Source organism: Mobula birostris, chromosome 20 (assembly GCF_030028105.1).
Source record: "Mobula birostris isolate sMobBir1 chromosome 20, sMobBir1.hap1, whole genome shotgun sequence".
NCBI classification, from domain to species: domain Eukaryota; kingdom Metazoa; phylum Chordata; class Chondrichthyes; order Myliobatiformes; family Myliobatidae; genus Mobula; species Mobula birostris.
In genome coordinates, this window is record NC_092389.1 from 30,531,413 (window position 1) to 30,549,809 (window position 18,397).

At 43.2% G+C, this 18,397-nt stretch overlaps 1 protein-coding gene across 1 annotated transcript in view; it reads right to left on the bottom strand.

Moving 5' to 3' along the window:
• kirrel3a (kirre like nephrin family adhesion molecule 3a) overlaps positions 1–18,397 on the bottom strand; it is a 785,869-nt gene that overhangs the window by 145,413 nt on the left and 622,059 nt on the right. The window contains exon 5 of the mRNA XM_072238867.1: positions 17,053–17,203. Coding sequence (XP_072094968.1) covers positions 17,053–17,203 — 151 coding nt within the window. The remainder of the gene's footprint in view (positions 1–17,052; positions 17,204–18,397) is intronic.

The following is an 18,397-nucleotide window of genomic DNA, read 5'->3' on the forward strand; positions in this document are numbered from 1 at the left end:
AAAAGGTGCTTGCTGCCTTATGGCGAATAAAGGTAGATAAATCCCCTGGGCCTGACATGATATTTCCTCGGACCTTGAGAGAGATTAGCGTAGAAATTGTAGGAGCCCTGGCAGAAATATTTAAAATGTCCTTAGCCACGGGTATGGTGCCGGAGGATTGGAGGGTAGCTCATGTTGTTCCGTTGTTTAAAAAAGGCTCCAAAAGTAAACCAGGTAATTACAGGCCGGTGAGCCTGACATCAGTAGTAGGTAAGTTATTGGAAGGTGTTCTGAGAGATCGGATATACAAGTATTTGAACAGCCAAGGGCTGATTAAGGATAGTCAGCATGACTTTGTGTGTGGTAGATCATGTTTAACGAATCTTGTAGAGTTTTTCAAGGAGGTTACCAAGAAAATGGATGAAGGAAAGACTGTGGATGTGGTGTACATGGACTTTAGTAAGGCCTTTGACAAGGTCCCACATGGGAGGTTAGTTCAGAAGGTTCAGACATTAGGTATCCATGGAGAGGGTATAAACTGGATTCGAAATTGGCTGTGTGGGAGAAGACAGAGAGTGGTAGTTGATGATTGCTTATCAGACTGGAGGCCTGTGGCTAGTGGTGTGCCTCAAGGATCTGTGCTGGGACCATTGTTGTTTGTTGTCTATATCAATGATCTAGATAATAATATGGTAAATCGGATCAGCAAGTTTGCTGATGACACTAAGATTGGAGATGTTGTGGACAGTGAGGAAGGCTTTCAAAGCTTGCAGAAGGATCTGGACCAACTGGAGGGGTGGGCCAGAAAATGGCAGATGGAATTTAATGCAGACAAGTGTGAGGTGTTGCATTTTGGAAGGACAAATCAAGGTAGGACATACACAGTAAATGGTAGGGCACTGAGGAGTGCGGAGGAACAAAGGGATCTGGAAGTTCAGATACATAATTCCCTGAAAGTGGTGTCACAGGTAAACAGGGTTGTAAAGAAGGCATCCTGGCATTCATAAATCAAAATATTGAGTATAGGAGTTGGGATGTTATGGGGTGGTTGTATAAGATATTAGTGAGGCCAAATTTGGAGTATTGTGTACAGTTCTGGTCACCTAACTATAGGAAGGATATCAGTAAGATTGAAAGAGTGCGGAGAATATCTACTGGGATGTTGTCGGGTCTTCAGGAGTTGGGTTACAGGGAAAGATTGAACAGGTTAGGACTTTATTCCTTACAGCGTAGAAGAATGAGGCGAGATTTGATAGTGGTTTACAAAATTATGAGAGGTATAGACAGAGTAAATGTGAACAGGCTCTTTCCACTTAGATTAGGAGAAATAAATACGAGAGGACATGGCCTTAGGTTGGAAGGTTTAGGGGGAACATTAGGGGGAAATTCTTCACTCAGAGACTCAGAGAGTGGTGGGAGTGTGGAACGAGCTGCCATCTGACGTGGTAAATGCGGGCTCACTCTTAAGTTTTAAGAATAAATTGGTAGGTACATGGATGGGACAGGTCTGGACGGCTATGGACTGGATGCAGGTCAACGGGACTAGCGGAATAATGTTTTGGCACAGACTAGAAGGGCTGAATAGCCTGTTTTCTGTGCTGTAGTGTTCTGTGGTTCTATGGTTCTAAATCTACACGTGACACAGAGGTAGGTGATTTATAGAGTGTAGAAAATTGCCAAAGGATACAGCAGAATATAGATTGACTACAGATATGGGCAGAGAAATAGAGGATGGTGTACAATATGAGTAAGTGTGACATTTTGTACTTTGGGAGATTAAACGTAAAGGGAAAGTTTCAGATTAGATGGTGTGTGCTATAAATTGAAGCTGGACAAACTTCGGTTGTTTATCTGGAGCACTGAACGCCAAGGGGAGACCTGAAAAAAGTTTATTAGATTATGAGAGGCTTAGATAGGGTTGGAATCTTTCTCCCAGGGTAGAAATGGCAAACGCTAGGGGACATGCATTGAAGGTTAAAAGGAGAAGGTTTGATTGAGATGTTTTGGGAAAATTTTTTCCACAGTAGGTGTCTGGAATAGGATGCAAGGGGGTGTGTCAAAAGCAGCCTCGGTACTGGTATTTAAGAGTCCGTTAGACACAGGGAGTGGCAGGATATGAATCACATGCAGGCAGAAGAAATTTAGTTTAATTTGGCATCATGTCTGGCACAGATACTGTGGGCTGAATGGCCTGCTCCTGTGCTGTACTGTGTGGCTTGATGCAGCCCACACTACAGGTCATACGGCAGAGGCCTTCGATCAGAGGAACTTTGCCACCTCAGGGAAATCGTCAAAGTGGCATATGTGGTGGAAGCAGATGTGGAGAGAACAGAGGATTCATCACTGACCCTGCGGTTTGACAGCAAGCCTGAGGAAAAGAGAAGTCAGCTGGAATTAGATTGGGTAAGGCAGTCGATTGATCCAAACATCTGGAGGATCATGTGACAAAGTAAATCACACTAGGCATTGTGAATGTTTGTTTCTTCTTTTTGCCTTTCATTATTAATGGAACATCTGTGTCTTATATAATATTAGTTGCCAACAATCAATGCTGTTTTAAAGTTGTACTACTTTAATTGTTGCATTATTTCGCGGACTGTTCCATTTTGTTTAGTGTGTGGAATGTTCCAGAATTTGTCTGTTCTTTTGGTGAAAGCTACAAGCAGAAATGAAGCCTGACAAAGTAGCCTTGTTTTTAGTTTGAGTGGGCGACTGTTTGCCCAATCGTCATTTTACAAGGACTATAAGGTGAGGGGTAATGCCTTGTTAAGATATTACTTAGACAGCAGAAGTTATGGAGCAATCAGTAAACTGGAATAAGACCATAAGACAAAGGAGCAGAATTAGGCCATTTGGCCCATCGTGTCTACTCTGCCATTCCATCACGGCTGATTTATTTTCCCTCTCAACCCCATTCTCATACCTTCTCCCCATAATGTTTGACACCTTTACTGATTGAGAACCTATCAACCTCCGCTTTAAATATACCCATCAACTTGGCCTTCGTAGATGTCTGTGGCAATGAATTCTGCAGATTCACTAGCCTTTCAATATTCGATGGGTTTCAAATGAGATTTCCCCTCATTCTTCTGTACTCCAGCGAGTACCGGCCCAGAGCCATCAATGCTCTTCATACCTAAACCCTTTCTATCCCAGGATCATTCTTATAAACCTCCTCTGGACCCTCTCCAATACCAGCATATTCTTTTTCAGATAAGGGGCCCCAAACTGCTTACAGTATTCCAAGTTGTCTGACCAATCTGAATCTGAAAATCAAAGAGTTGCCACAGGATATCCAAGGTAAGCCAATGATCTCCGAGTGGAGGCACTGAGTGCCCAAACAAATCCTACTGATGTTGTGAATTAAGCAAGAATCACCAATTCCTATCTATTACAAATGGACAATTTTGTATTGGTATTTTGGGATATAATTGAGAAAATTGGGGCAACCACACATAGCTTCCTAATCAACTATTTCTTTTCCCCCAACAGATCAGACACAATGCTGCTCAGAGACTTTTTAATTCTGATTTTCCAAATTTTCAGAGGGTGTGTGTGCGTGTGTTTGTGTGTGTGTGTGTGTGTGTGTGTGTGTGTGTGTGTGTGTGTGTGTGTGTGTGTGTGTTATGTGGGTTTCAAGATGATGTTGGAGTGAAGGCAACAGCACATCCATATTGTGTGATTCTGACAATTGCTTACATACATTTCATGTTGGCAAAATAAAATAGAATTATGTTTGAAATAAAAGATGATAGCATGCCGTGAACTGAAGGAATTTTATTGTAATTAAAAGCTACAAATGTGACAAGCGGCTGGCTTTCAATCAAATAGCTCTTCTGAAAAGAGCTTGTTTTGTTTCCAGTTTCATTTAAGACTGGTTTTTGTTTCATAGAATGCCAATCAACATAAATAGCTTGGCCTAGCACCAGATGGATTGGTTACTAAAACCTGTTTGGTTACCAAATTTTGTTAAGTGAGAAAAATGAGTGTGGTAGATAGGTTTGTGAGCAGATGTTCGTGACAAAATAAGGTAAGAGTGTACTCAGGAGTTATGAAAGAAGTTCATGTTGCTGGGGTCACGGGGTTTTAGATTTGCTGCCTGCTCCAGCCTACCTGAACCTTACCCAAAAGGGTCAGCACACAACCTGTGGTCAAAAGGACGTGAATTGGAGGCTTGTCTGAGCTGTGCAACCCTAAGGTGGAACTACAGAACAGAAAACTTAAAGTGGCAATATAACCACAGTTTTCCCAGTAACTTGTAGCAAAAGTGACCTCAAAGAGCTGTGGGAGATACTCACTGTGCTGGTGAAACACAAGCTGCAATGTTGTAAATCAAAAATCACTGGTGGGAACTTTTAAATGGTGGAGATTGTAAGTATGCTTTGCAATCAGCTGGATTAATGTAGCAGGTCCACATCCAACGTTGAACAGTATTGTGATTAAGAATTTGGTAGTTTAGCAAATGTTTAACAATATCCTGGTTGAAGTCTTGAACTCTGGACAGGGTGGAAAATTTGTACTGACTTTAGTGTAGAACTAATGCTGCATCATGTAGGCAAACAAAGGTGAAGGAAACTTCGTTTTACAATGAGCCATATGTTAATACTAGAAAAATGATGTGTGGCCTTGCTGTTGGTCATTAAGACATTCGGATCCATGTTGGCGGTCACTCATTACGGACGGACTGAGTTCCTGCAGCTACTCTCCTCGTATGCCGCCAAAAAGACGTTTCCCATATTCTGAGATTTATGTGATTACTGGACTGTACTTTATATTGGCTTCCTTCAGTTTTTGATGTTTTCTTTCTTGTGGATGATTGGTGGGTGGGTGATCTGATAAATTTTTTGTTTGCAGCGGGGAGGGGGGAGGTTTGGTGTTGGTGTTACCGTTGCTGCTCCTTTTTATGAGTGAGGGGGTCGGGGATGGTTATTGTCGCTGTTTTTTCTGTGAGTGGGGGTTTGGTACTGTTATTGTTGCTGTTTTTTCTGTTGGTGAGGGAGTCGGGGATTGTTATTGTTGCTGTTTTTTTCTGTGAGTGAGGGGGGTCGGGGATTGTTATTGTCACTTTTTTTTCTGCAGGGAGGGGGTCTGGGATATTGAGGTCTGCAAGTTTTGTTTCTTCTCATTTTCATGCTAGAGGTGGAGGGGTTGATGTCTTTTCTTTCATCAACACCCATGGTTTTTCTGTATTTAATGGCTATCTGGAAAAGACAAATATCAGTGTTGTATTGTACATGTGTACTTTGACAATAAAATGAATCTTTGCAAAAGAACAATTTTTGAGCAAGAGTGAATGGGATAATATGACTATCCTGATAGTATGTAATCAGCCTAGAGACACGAGACCCTGTCTTTATAGAAAAATGACAGGTGTTACTCCAACTTGGTGGGTTCGATTGGGATCCCAGAGAAAGTAAACTGGATTATGTCAGTAACTGCAGGCAAGTACTCTTCCGTAGTGACAGTCTATCAAAGGACATAGCACCACGTAGACTTGTCCTGCTGCAGCAAAAGATTTTTGCTTACCTCTGTCCAACCTGTAAGATTTAAGATGTGGGTTTCATTAACCATGCAGGAGCAAATATACTGGCAAGGAAGGCATTTAAAAAAAAATTATATCACCATGTAGCAATGTTCAGACATGATATGCCAACCCATCAAAACCACCAGGAAAGCTGGCAAAAGGAACAGACCAGTCACAAAACATTAATATGCTCTAACACAAAATCATAAACATGTTAAGTAAGAGCACGTCCATAGGGGAGACAACTGATCAAGTGGGGGCATTGGCATGAATTTTGGAACCCATGCTCAGATTAGAATTCTGTCACTTACTCCTTCCCTTACCTGTGGATCATTTGCTGACGTCCATGTCCGATGTGGAGAACAGAGACAGAATGCGTTGGCTGGACACACATCCATAAAGGTGGAAGGGACAGGCTGCTCAGGCTCATGGAACAAAGGTCAGTACCTGGGGTTTTGTCTCAGCAAGAACAGGGTTAAAAGTGAGAGCGCTGGACTTGTAATGTAAATACAGTATTGTGCAAATTAATATTGAGAATGTGGGTTGGGGATGGGTTGGGGGTGGGCTTCATTGGTGCCTAGAAATTTAACCCTGCAATCCTTGTTTCCAGGTGATGAATGTCATGCTGATCTTGGATAATGGTGGGAGAAAGCCACTGGTACTTAGGAGGCCTTGGAAAGAAGCAAACTGTTGGAGGTTCTCCATGGGTCAGTCAGCACCTGTTAGAGGGAAATCACCTCCTCTAGTCCAAGCAGAAACTGGGTGAGTACTTTGCCGAGCATCTGTGTTCCATCCGCCATGGTGATCTAAGCTTCAATTTGCCGGGCATTTTAATTCCCCTTCCATGTATATACCCACATAAGACCATAAAACATGGGAGCAGAATTAGGCCAGTTGGCCCATCGAGTCTGCTCTGTAATTCCATTGTGGCTGATTTATTATTGCTTTCCATCATATTCTCTTGCCTTCTCCCTGTAACCTTTGACACCCTGACTAATCAAGAACCTATCAAACTCCACCTTGCATATACCCAATGACTTGGCCTCTACAGCTATCTTTGGCAATGATTCACTACCCTCAGGCTAAATAAATTCCTCCTCATCTCTGTTCTAAATTGGACATACTCTAAGGCTATGCCCTTTGGTCTCAAAGTCCTCCACTGTAGGAGCCATCCTCCACATGTCCACTCTGACTAGGCCTTTGAATATTCGATAGGTTTCAATAAGATCTCCCCTCATTATTCTAAACAGGCCCAGAGCCATCAAACGCTCCTCATATGTTAACCCTTTCATTCCCAGGATCATTCTCATAAATCTCCTCTGGACCCTCTTCAGTGATAGCACATCTTTTCTTGAATCATCATCATCATCATCAGGTGCCGTGCCCAGTTTGAGCTTTCACTGCCATGGCCCACACACTCCTGTTTTGGGTCAAGTGGATCAATTCATTGGTATTCATTTCCAGTTCTCTGGCTGCTGCCTCCACCATCATTTGTCTTTGTCTTCCTCTTGCTTTCTTCCCTTCAATCTTTCCCATAATTATCGTGCATTGTAATTCCTCTTTCCTAATCACGTGTCCAATGAAGTCACGTTGCCTTTTCATGATCTCATACACTATTTCTCTTTTTGTATTTGCTCTGTTCATGACATCCTCATTAGATATTAGTTTTGTCCATGATATTCTTTGCATCCTCCTCAAAAACCACATCTCTGCTCTTTCAATTCATTTCCTCATGTTACTAGATATTGTCCAACATTCTGAGCCATATAACATAACAGGATAAATGTAACATTTCAGTGCTCTGAGGCGGATTGTCATGCCTAGTTTAGTGTTGGTCAGTATACTCTTCATTCTCGTAAAGGTGTCTTTTGCCACCCCTTATTCTTCTTTTCATGTCCATGTCGCACCTGCCATCTGACGTCACCCAGCTTCCTAAGTAGCAAAAGTTCTGTACTTGTTTTATGAATAAAGGGCCAAAAACTGCTCACAATACTCCAAGTACAGTCTGACCAATGCCTTATAAAGCCTCAGCATCAAAGTACATCCTAGATTTTATATTCTAGCCCTTTTGAAATGAATGCTAACATTGCAATTGCCTTCCTCAGCATTGACTCACTTGCAAGTTAACCCTTAGGGAATCCTGCACGAGGACTTGCAAGTCCCTTTGCATCTCTGATTTTGGAATTTGCTTCCCCTTTAGAAAATGGTCTATACCTTTATTTCTTTTACCAAAGTGCATGACCATACACTTCCTTACACTGTATTCCAGCTGCCACTTCTTTGCCCATTCTTCCAATCTGTCTAAGTCCTTCTGCAGACTCCCTGCTTCCTCAATACTACCTGCCCCTCCATCTATCTTCATATGACCTACAAACTTGGCCACAAAGCCATAAATTTCATCATCCAAAATGTTGACATATAACTTGAAAAGAAGCAGTCCCACCACTGATCACTGCAGAATATCATTACAGCAAACCAGGAAAGACTCTCTTTATTCCCACTCTTTGCCTCCTGCCAGACAGACAATCTTATGTCTATGCTAGTATCATTACTGTAATACCATTGGCTCTTATTTTGCTTAGCAACTTTATGTGCAGCACCTTGTCAAAGACCTTCTGAAAATCCAAGTAAATAGCATCCACGGGCTCTCCCTGTCTGTCCTGCCTGTTATTTCCTCAAAGAATTCCAACAGATTTGTCAGGCAAGATTTTCCCTTCAGGAAAACATTAGAACTTGGCCTATTTTATCATGTACCTGCAAGTGCCCCAAAATTTCATCCTTAATAATGGACTCCAACATCTGCCCAACCACTGAAATCAGATTAACTGGCCTATCATTTCCTTTCTTCTGTCTCTCTCCCTTCTTAAAGAGTAGAGTGACATTTACAATGAGTCCTCAGAAACCATTCCAGTATCTAGTGATTCTTGAAAGATCATTACTAATCTCTTCAGCTACCTTTTTTAAAACACTGGTGTTATTCATCTAGTCCAGGTGACTTATCTATCTTCAGACCTTTCAGCTTCTCAAGCACTTTCTCTTCAGTTATAGAGACTACACTCACTTCTTCTCCCCCCCAACACACTCGAATTTCTGGTATACAGCTGGTGTCTTCCATAGTGAAGACTCATGCAAAATACCTATTCAGATTGATCACCATTCTTTGTCCCTTGTTACTACCTCTCAGGCTTCATTTTCCAGTGGTCCGATATCCACTCTCACCTCCTTTTTACTCTTTGTATATCTGAAAAAATGTTTGGCATCCTCTTTTATGTTATTGGCTAGTTTACCTTTATATTTCATATTTTCTCTCTTTTTAGTTGCCCTCTGTTGGCTTTTAAATGTTTCCAATACTCTAACTTGCCACTAATTTTGCTATATTATATGCCCTCTCATTTAGCTTTATGCTGTCTTTGACTTTCCTTGTCAGCCACAGTTGCCTCATTCTCTCTTTAGAATATTTCTCCTTCTTCTTTGGGATGAGTCTATCCATGTCTGAGGACATGTCTGTCCTCAGCCTCCTCCACTGCCAGGGTGAGGCCACGCCCTGACTAGAGGAACAGCACCTCATATTCCACCTGGGTATTTTACAGCCTGATGGCATGAATTCTCCAATTTCAGGTAAACTGCTCCCCTTCTGTCCTTGTCTCTCTCCTCCTGACCTACTCATTCCTCCTATACGCACAATAACTCTTTTTCTGACCCCACACCCCAGTCACTGAGCTTCTTTCTCCTCCTGCACCAACACCCACACACTCCTCTCACTGGCCTCCTCCCCCAACTGTTTCCATCTGCCCTTCCCACCCCTTTAATTGTTCCATATGCTCTTCCTACTTTCCTATCAGATTCCATCATCTGCAGCCATTTGTTGCTTTCATCTATCACCTCTCAGTCTCTGTCGCCATTTCTAATCTTCCCTCTTCCATTTGCCTATCATCCCTGCTCATCAGGATCCACCTATCACCTGCCTGGTCTTGTCTCACCTCACTTCTTTGCACTGGTTGTCTTCTCTCTAAATGTCGACTGTCCACTCCCCTCCACAAATGTCGCCTCACCTAGTGAGTTACTCCAGCAGTTTGTCTGTCGCTTTGGATTCCAGCATATGGAGGAAAGTGCCCAGGGCTTGTGCACAATGCCAATCAAAGGTTAATGCCCCAAGAGATAGTGTTAGTGGTTGGTTATTCAAGATAACCAAGACTGTGGCCTTTAAAGGGACCTCTGCAGGTCACAGCCAGCAAGGTAAAAGTGAAATTATAAAAAAAGAAAATGCTGGAGATAATCTGCAGATCAGGCAGCATCTGTGAGGAGGGAAGCACAATTAAAGGTACAGTCGACGTTTCAGGCCGAGACCCTTCGTCAGGACTAACTGAAGGAAGAGTCTCTTACTAACTCTTCCTTCAATTAGTCCTGACGAAGGGTCTTGGCCTGAAACGTGGACTGTACCTCTTCCTAGAGATGCTGCCTGGCCAGCTGTGTTCACCAGCAACTTTGATGTGTGAAGCACAATTAATGTTGTTCTTAGTCTCCACCCTATTAGGGGTTGGTGTCCACGCCTGTCCTCTCTTTTGAAATCAAAACATGTTGATTTCTAACTTTACCCAGTTTTGATGAAAGGTCATTGACCTGAGTCATTAACTTTCTCTCCATATCTGCTGTCTGACCTCTGGGTACTTCTAGTGTCATTTCCTTTTACTTCCGATCTCCTTTATCTGCATCTTTATATCTTTCATTTCATTATATATCCAGCTGATGGGAGATAGAGGAAGAATCAGCAGAACGTCTGATTCAGATCATCATTTGCTTCCTTCTCAGCAGCAGCACAGCCTCACAATCAGATTTCGAATCTCCCTTTCCACATTCCTGATTTCCCTCTTTCTCATTATCTACATGTTCCATTGCACAGTTTGCGGCTTCAGCAACAAGGTGCTTCAGTTTTCACATGCTTTCAGCTGTGAATGTGGCACTGCATTTAACCTACCATGGGAAAAGTTTTATTCATTATGCCTACTGACGCTAACCATTGATCCTGGCCAGCTGTGTACTTGGGTTCTGGGCTGAGGTTCATTGCATCTGGTGCAGTAACCGTGGCCTGAAACAGTCCCATACAGTGAATGTGAGATGGGGTGCACGCCACAGTTCCCGAGCAGTAGAGGGAGAGAGAGTTTAAAAGAAGGGAACAGAGACAGTCGGCACATTTTGCTTGCCAGAGTTCCCGAGGAGACATCGGTTTGCATACAGGGAGAATGAGATTAAAAGAAGGAGTGGGGGCTGTCGGTACATGTTATGCACCATATTTCTCAGGGAGACATTGCATTGCATAGAGGGAGAGAGAGAGTTCAGAAGAAGCGAGTGAGGGCAGTCAGCACATTTTGTGCAGCACAAGTCCTGAGGAGACATTGGATTGCACTGAGGGATAGAAAGTTTAAAAGAAGTGACTGAGGGCAGCCGGCACATTTTGCGTACCATGGTTTGCATTGCGTAGAGGGAGGGAGGGTTTAAAAGAAGCGAGCAGGGGCATTCGACACATTTTGCGCACCACGGTTCCCGAGGAGACATTGGATTGCATGGAGGGAGAGTGCTTAAAATAAGCAAGCGGGAGCAGTCAGCATATTTTATGCACCACAGTTCCCGAGGAGACATCGGATTGCATGGAGGGAGGAAGAGTTTAAAATAAGCGAGCAGATCAGTCGACACATTTTATGCGGTGATGTTCCCAAGGAGACATCCGATTGCGTAGAGGCAGAGAATGCATTTAAGAGAAATGAGCAGAGACTGTCAGCTTATTTTATGCGCCACAGTTCTCAAGGAGACACTGGATTGTGTAGAGGGAAAGAGAGCTTAAAAGAAGCGAGCAGGGGCAGTCAGCATATCTTGCGCGCCACAGTCCTGACGAGACATTGGATTGCGTAGAGGGAGAGTGGGCTTAAAAGAAGTGAACAGGAGCAGTTCGCACATTTTATGCAAGGCAGTTTCTGAGGAGACATTGGATTGTGCAGAGGGAGAGGAAGTTTAAAAGAAGTGAGCGAGGGTGGTCAGCGGATTTTGCGCGCCACGGTTTCGGAGGAGACAGTTGATTGTATAGAAGGAGAGAGAGTTTAAAAGAAGCTAGTGGGTACATTTGGCATATTTTTGTACACGGCAGTTCCCAAGAAGACATTGAACTGTGTAGAGGGAGAGTTTAACAGAAGTGAATGGTTGAATTTGACACATTTTGTGCACCACTTCCTGAGGAGACATTGAATTTCAGAGCAGAAGAGAGAGTTTAAAAAAACCGTGCGGGGTCATTCGGCGCATTTTGCGTGCCACAGTTGTTGAAGAGACATTGGATTGTGCAGAGGAAGAGTGAATTTAAAGGAATGAGTGAGGGCAGTCGGCAGATTTTGTGCACCACAGTTCACAAGGAGACATTGGAGTGCAAAGAACAAAAGAGAGTTTAAAAGAAGCAAACGAGGCCAGTCAGCACATTTTGCGCTCCACTGTTCCTGAAGAAACATTCAGGAACAGAGGGAAAGAGAGATTAAAATTAGCGTATGGGGGCAGATGGCAGATTTTGCGCGCCACAGTTTCTGAGGAGACATTGGATTGTGTGGAGGGAAAGAGAGTTTAAAATTAGCGTATGGGGGCAGATGGCAGATTTTGCGCACTACAGTTCACGAGGAGACATTGGAGTGCATAGAACAAAAGAGAGTTTAAAATTAGTGAACAAAGGGAAATGGCAGATTTTGCGCACCACAGTTCACAAGGAGACATTGGAGTGCAAAGAACAAAAGAGAGTTTAAAATTAGTGAACAGGGGCAAGTGGCAGGCTTTGCGCACCACAATTCACGAGGAGACATTGGAGTGCACAGAAGGAAAGAGAGTTTAAAATTAGTGAACGGGGCAAATGGCAGATTTTGCGCACCACAGTTCATGTGGAGAAATTGGAGTGCATAAAGGGAAAGAGTGTTTAAAATTAGTGAACAGGGGCAGATGGTAGATTTTGCACACCACAGTTCACGAGGAGACATTAGATTGCGCAGAGGAAAGAGAGTTTCAAAGAAGCGAGCAGCGGCAGTCGACATATTATGCATGCCACAGTTCCCCAGGAAACATTGATTGCGTAAAGGTAGAGAGTTTAAGTGAAGCAAACGGGGGAAGCCGGCACATTTTGCGCACCCCAGTTCCCGAGGAGACATTGGATTGCGTAGGGAAGAGAGAGTTTAAATGAAGGAAGCAGAGACTGTCAGCACATTTTGCTCAACACAGTTCATGAGGAGGCATTGAGTTGCGCAGGTGGAGAATGAGGTTAGAAGAAGCGAGCAGGGGCAGTCAGTACATTCAGTGCGCCACAGTTCCTGAGGAGACATTGGATTGCGCAGAGGGAGAAAGTTTAACAAAAGCAAGCAGGAGCAATCGCCATATTTTATTCACCGCAGTTCCTAAGGAGGTATTGGATTGCATAGAGGGAGAGCAAGTTTAACTGGAGGGAGCAGGGGCAGTCGTCATATTTTGTACACCACAGTTCCCGATGTGACATTGGATTGTGTAGAGGGAGAGAGAGTTATGCCACAGTTCTCGAGGAATAAACTGGATTGCATATAATTAGGCACTTTGTAAGGAAAGGTCTTCTTTCTTTCTTATTGCACATTTAATGCAGTGGTGATGCCAAGTAGGATAGTTAAATGCTCCTCTTGCGGTACGTGGGAAGGCAGGGAGACCTCCAGTGTCCCTGATGACTATACCTGCAAGAAGTGCATCCAGCAGCAGCTTCCGACAGGCCATATTAAAGATTTGAAACTGAAACTGGATGAACTCTGGATCATTCGGGAGACTGAGGGATTGATAGACAGGACATACAAGGAGGGGGTGATGCCCAAGGTGCAAGAGACAGGTAGCTAACTGGGTGACTGTTAAGAGGAGTAAAGGGAATGGGCAGCCAGTGCAGAGTACCCCGGTGGCTGTTCCCTCTAAAACAGGTATAGCACTTTGGATACTGTTGGGGGTGATGACTTAGCAGAGGAAAGCCACAGTGGTCAGGTCTCTGGCAATGAGTCTGGCTCTGTGACTCAGAAGGGAAGAGGGGAGAAGAAGTGAGCTGTAGTGAAAGGGGATTCATTGGTTAGGAGATCAAAAAAGAGGTTCTGTGGATGAGAGTGAGATTGCTGGATGACATGTTGCCTCCTGGGTGTCAGGGTCAGGGACATCTCTGATCAAGACCACAGGATTCTTACATGGCAGGGTGAGCACCCAGATTTGTGAGTCATGGTCCATGTAGGTACCAATGACATGGGAAGGATGAGCAACGAGGTTCTGCAAAGTGAGTTCAGGGAATTAGGTGCTACGTTATAGGACAGGATCTCCAGGGTTGTTATCTCAGGATTGCTACCCATGCCATGTGCTAATGAGGCCAGAAATATGAAGATCAGACAGTTTAACATGTGGCTAAGGAGGTGGTACAAGAGAAAGAGCTTCAGATTTCTGGACCATTGGGCTCTCTTCCAGGGAAGGTGAGACCTGTACAAAAGGGACGGTCACCTGAACTGGAGGGGGACTAATATCCTAGTATCCTAGAGCTGCACTGGGGGGTGGGGTTGAAAGTAGAGTTACAGGGGAATGGGAACAAGAGTGCCAGAACAGTTAGTGGAGAGATTGTCGAGGCAGATGTTGTAAAGCCTACATATAATTTCAGGAATCTAAAGGTTGAGCATGGCAGGACTAATGTTCTGAGCTGCATATATTTCAATGCAAGAAGTATGGTAGGAAAGGCAGATGAGCTCAGGGCATGGATCGACGTATAGAATTATGATATTGTAACCATTAGTGAGACTTGCAGGAGGAGCAGGATTGGTAACTGAATATTCTGGGCTTCCATTGTTTTAGATGTGATAGAGTGAGAGGGATTAAAGGGGGAGAGTTGGCATTACTAGTCAGGGAAAATGTTACAGTGGTTCTCAGTCAGGACAGACTGAAGAGCTCATCTAGTGAAGCTTTATGGATAGAACTGAGGAATAAGAAAGGTACAGCCATGTTAATGGGATTATATTACAGACCACCCAACAGTCCGTGGGACTTATAGGAGCAAATTTGTAGAGAAATCGCAGACTGTTGCAAGAAACATGAGGTTGTGATACTAGGTGGCTTTAACTTTTCACACATTGACTGCGACTCCCATACTGTAAAAGAGCTGAATGGGAAAGAGTTTGTCAAATGTGTTCAGGGAAGTTTCCTTAATCAGTACATAGAAGTTCCAACTAGAGAGAGTGTGATACTAGATCTGCTGTTAGGGAATGAGACAAGGCAGTTGGCAGAAGTTTGTGTAGGGGAACACTTTGCATCTAGTGATCATAATGCCATTAGTTTCAATCCAATTATGGAAAGGGATAGGTCTAGTCCGTAGTTTGAGATTTTAAATTTAAGAAGGTCAATTATGATGTTATCAGAAGGATCTGGCAAGTGTGCATTGGAAATAGTTGTTTTCTGGCAAAGGCATACTTGGTACGTGAGAGGCCTTCAAAAGTGAATTTTTGACAGTACAGTGTTTGGATGCTCCTGTCAGAATAAAAGGCACAGTTAAAAGGTTTAGGGAGGCTTGGTTTTTGAGCGATATTGAGGCCCTGGTTAAGAAAAAGAAGGAGGTGCATAGCAGACATAGGCAGGAAGGAGCAAATGAGGTGCTAGAGGAATATAAGAAATGCAAGAGAACACTTAAGAAAGATCTCAGGAGGGCTAAATGAAGGCATGAGGTTGCTCTTGCAGACAAGGTGAAAGGGAATCCTAAGGACTTCTACAGATATATGTAAGAGTAAAAGGATAGAAAGGGATAAAATTGGTCCTCTGGAAAATCAGAATGGTCATCAACGCATGAAGCTGAAAGAGATGGGAGAGACCTTAAGTGGATTTTTTACATCTGTATTTACTTGGGAGATGGACACAGAGTCTATAGAAGTGAGGCAAAGCAGAAGCAAAGTCATGGACTCTATACTGATTACAGAGGAGGTGTTTGCTGTCTTGAGGCAAATTGGGGTGGATAAATCCCCAGGGTTTGTCAATGTGTTCCCTCAGACCCTGTGGGAGGTTAGTGCAGAAATTGTAGGGGCCCTAGCAGAGATATTTAAAACATCCTTAGCCACTGGTGATGAGCCAAAAGATTGGAGGATAGCTAATGTTGTTCCATTGTTTAACAAAGGCTCTAAGAATAAGCCAGGAAATTATAGGTCAATGAGCTTGTAGTGGGAAAGTTATTGGAATGTATTCCAAGGGACTGGATATATAAGTATTTGGATAAACAAGGTCTGATTAGGGATAGTCAACATGGCTTTGTGCAAGGTAGGTTGTGTCTAACCAATCTTATAGAGTTTTTTGAAGTTATCAGGAAAGTGGATGAAGGCAAGGCAATGGATGTTGTCTATGTGAATTTTAGTAAGTTATTTGACAAGGTCCCGCATGGGAAGTTGGTCAAGAAGGTTCAGTTGTTTGGCATTCAGGATGAGGTAGTAAATTGGATTAGACATTGGCTTTGTCGGAGAAGTCAGAGAGTGGTAATAAAAGGTTGCTTCTCTGACTGGAGGCCTCTGACTAGTGGTGTGCCATAGGAATTAGTGTGGGATCCATTATCGTTAGTTATATCAACAATCTGGATGTTAATGTGATTAACTGGATCAGCAAATTTGCGGATGACACCAAGATTGGGGATGTAGTGGACAGTGATGAAGACATGGCTTGCAGCGGGATCTGGACTAGCTAGAAAAATAGGCTGAAAAATGGCAGATGAAATTTAATGCAGACAAGTGTGAGGTGTTGCACATTGGGAAAACAAACCAGGGTAGGTCTTGCATGGTGAACGGTTGGGCAATGAGGAGTGTGGTGCAACAGAAGGATCTGGGAATATAGGTCCATACTTCCTTTAAAGTTGTGTCACAGGTAGATAGGATTGCAAAGGAAGCTTTTGGCACATTGGCCTTCATAAATCAAGGTACTGAGTACAGGGTTTGTGATGTTATGTTGAAATTGCATTAGATGTTGGAGAGGCCTAATTTGGAGTATTGTATGTGGTTTTGGTAACCTACCAGCAGAAAAGATGTAAATAAGATTGAAAAGAATGCAGAGAAAATTTACAATAATATTGCTGAGATTTGAGGACCTGAGTTATAGGGGAAGGTTGAATAGGTATTTAAAATTATGAGGGGTATAGACAGGGTAAATGTAAGCAGGCTTTTTCCACTGAAGTTGGGTGAGACTACAACTAGAGGTCACGGGTTAAGGATGAAAGGTGAAATGTTTAAGGGAAACATGAGGGGGAGCTTCTTCACTCAGAGGGTGGCGAGAGTGTGGAACAAGCTGCCAGAGCAAGTGGTGGCTGTGGGGTTGATTTCAACATTTAAGAGAAATTTGGATAGGTACATGGATGGGAGGGATATGGAGAACTATGGTCCAGGTGCCGCACAATGGGACTCAGCTGATTAATAGTTCAACATGGACTAGATGGGCCGAAGGGCCTGTTTCTGTGCTGTAGTGTTCTATGACTCTATGACTAAAGGCTGACTGAGAGCCTTGGAGTGGATAAAGCAACTCACGTTGGATATCGATGGTGACCTCGGCCTCCCTCCCCTCTGGGATTGCCGCATTCTTTGCTCTACAAATGATACGCTGGCCATTTTCAATTTCAGACGATGGGATGTGCAGGCTGCTGACAATGCTCTCTCGTTTGCCATCCTTCAGGAGTCTCTGCGGGAGGAAACAATTTCAGGGTTAGCTGTGGCTTTGGAAATAACTCTCTTGCCCCTGAGCTGGAAGGTCATGCATTCAAAATCCACACCATGGTGCGTGGTCAGCGGCTGATGGTTTTGAATAAGGAAGACAACCTCCTGAAGTGGGAGTTCACTGTTATCAAAGAAACCTGATGTGGAAGCAAAACCAAAACTCAATCTCATTTTTACAGATTATAAAGTTTCTTGACTTTCCAGTCTTTAAATATGCATTATGTACAATGAAGCTCCTAAACGTACTGCAAAAGCAAATTAACAGTACAGCTGGTGTACAGCAAATGCTTTATTGAAGGCAGAAACTACCAAGTAAATTGAAGTTTTTGGGTACTAAAATGCATCAAATGTCATATTGCATGATACAAATTTGATCTTAAAAATACCCTGCAGGTGCATATATGACATACACAGTTCAACACATAATCCAGCATTTATATCAACCCCCAGCTCCATTAGTTTGAGCACATTATCTGACACGATATTCCAGTGAGGTACTATTGACTGCACTGTCTTTTGTACTAGATTTTAATAAAGAATAAGAATTGTGTTTATTATCACTGACATATGTTGGAAAATATATTGTTTTGTGGCAACAGTACAGTGCAAGACATAAAAGTTACTATAAGTCGCAATAATAAATAGATAGATAAATAGTGAAAAAGTGGGCCAGTGAAGTAGAATTCCTGGGTTTATGGAGATTGCAGATGAGAAGAAGCTGTTCTTAAAACATTGGGTCTCATGGCTCTGATACCTCATGGTAGCAACGAGAAGAGGGCATGTCCCAGGTGGTCAAGGTTCTTAATGATGGATGCTGCTTCCTTGAGATACTGCCTTTTGAAGATGCCCTCAATGTTGGGGAAGTGTGGGCTCATGATGGAGCTGGCAAAGTCTACAAATCCCTGTAGCTTCTTTTGATCTTGTGCACAAGGCACCTCAGGCGGAGATGCAACCTGTCAGAATTCTCTCTGTAGTACATCTGTAGGAATTTGTTAGAGTCATTGGTAACATGTCAAGTCTCTTCACACTCCTAATGAAGTATCGGAGTTTGATGGCTCTGGGCCTGTATTCTCTGGAGTTTAGAAGAATGAGGGCTGATCTCATTGAATCCTATCAAATATGGAAAGGCCTAGATAAAGTAGACATGGAGAGAATGTTT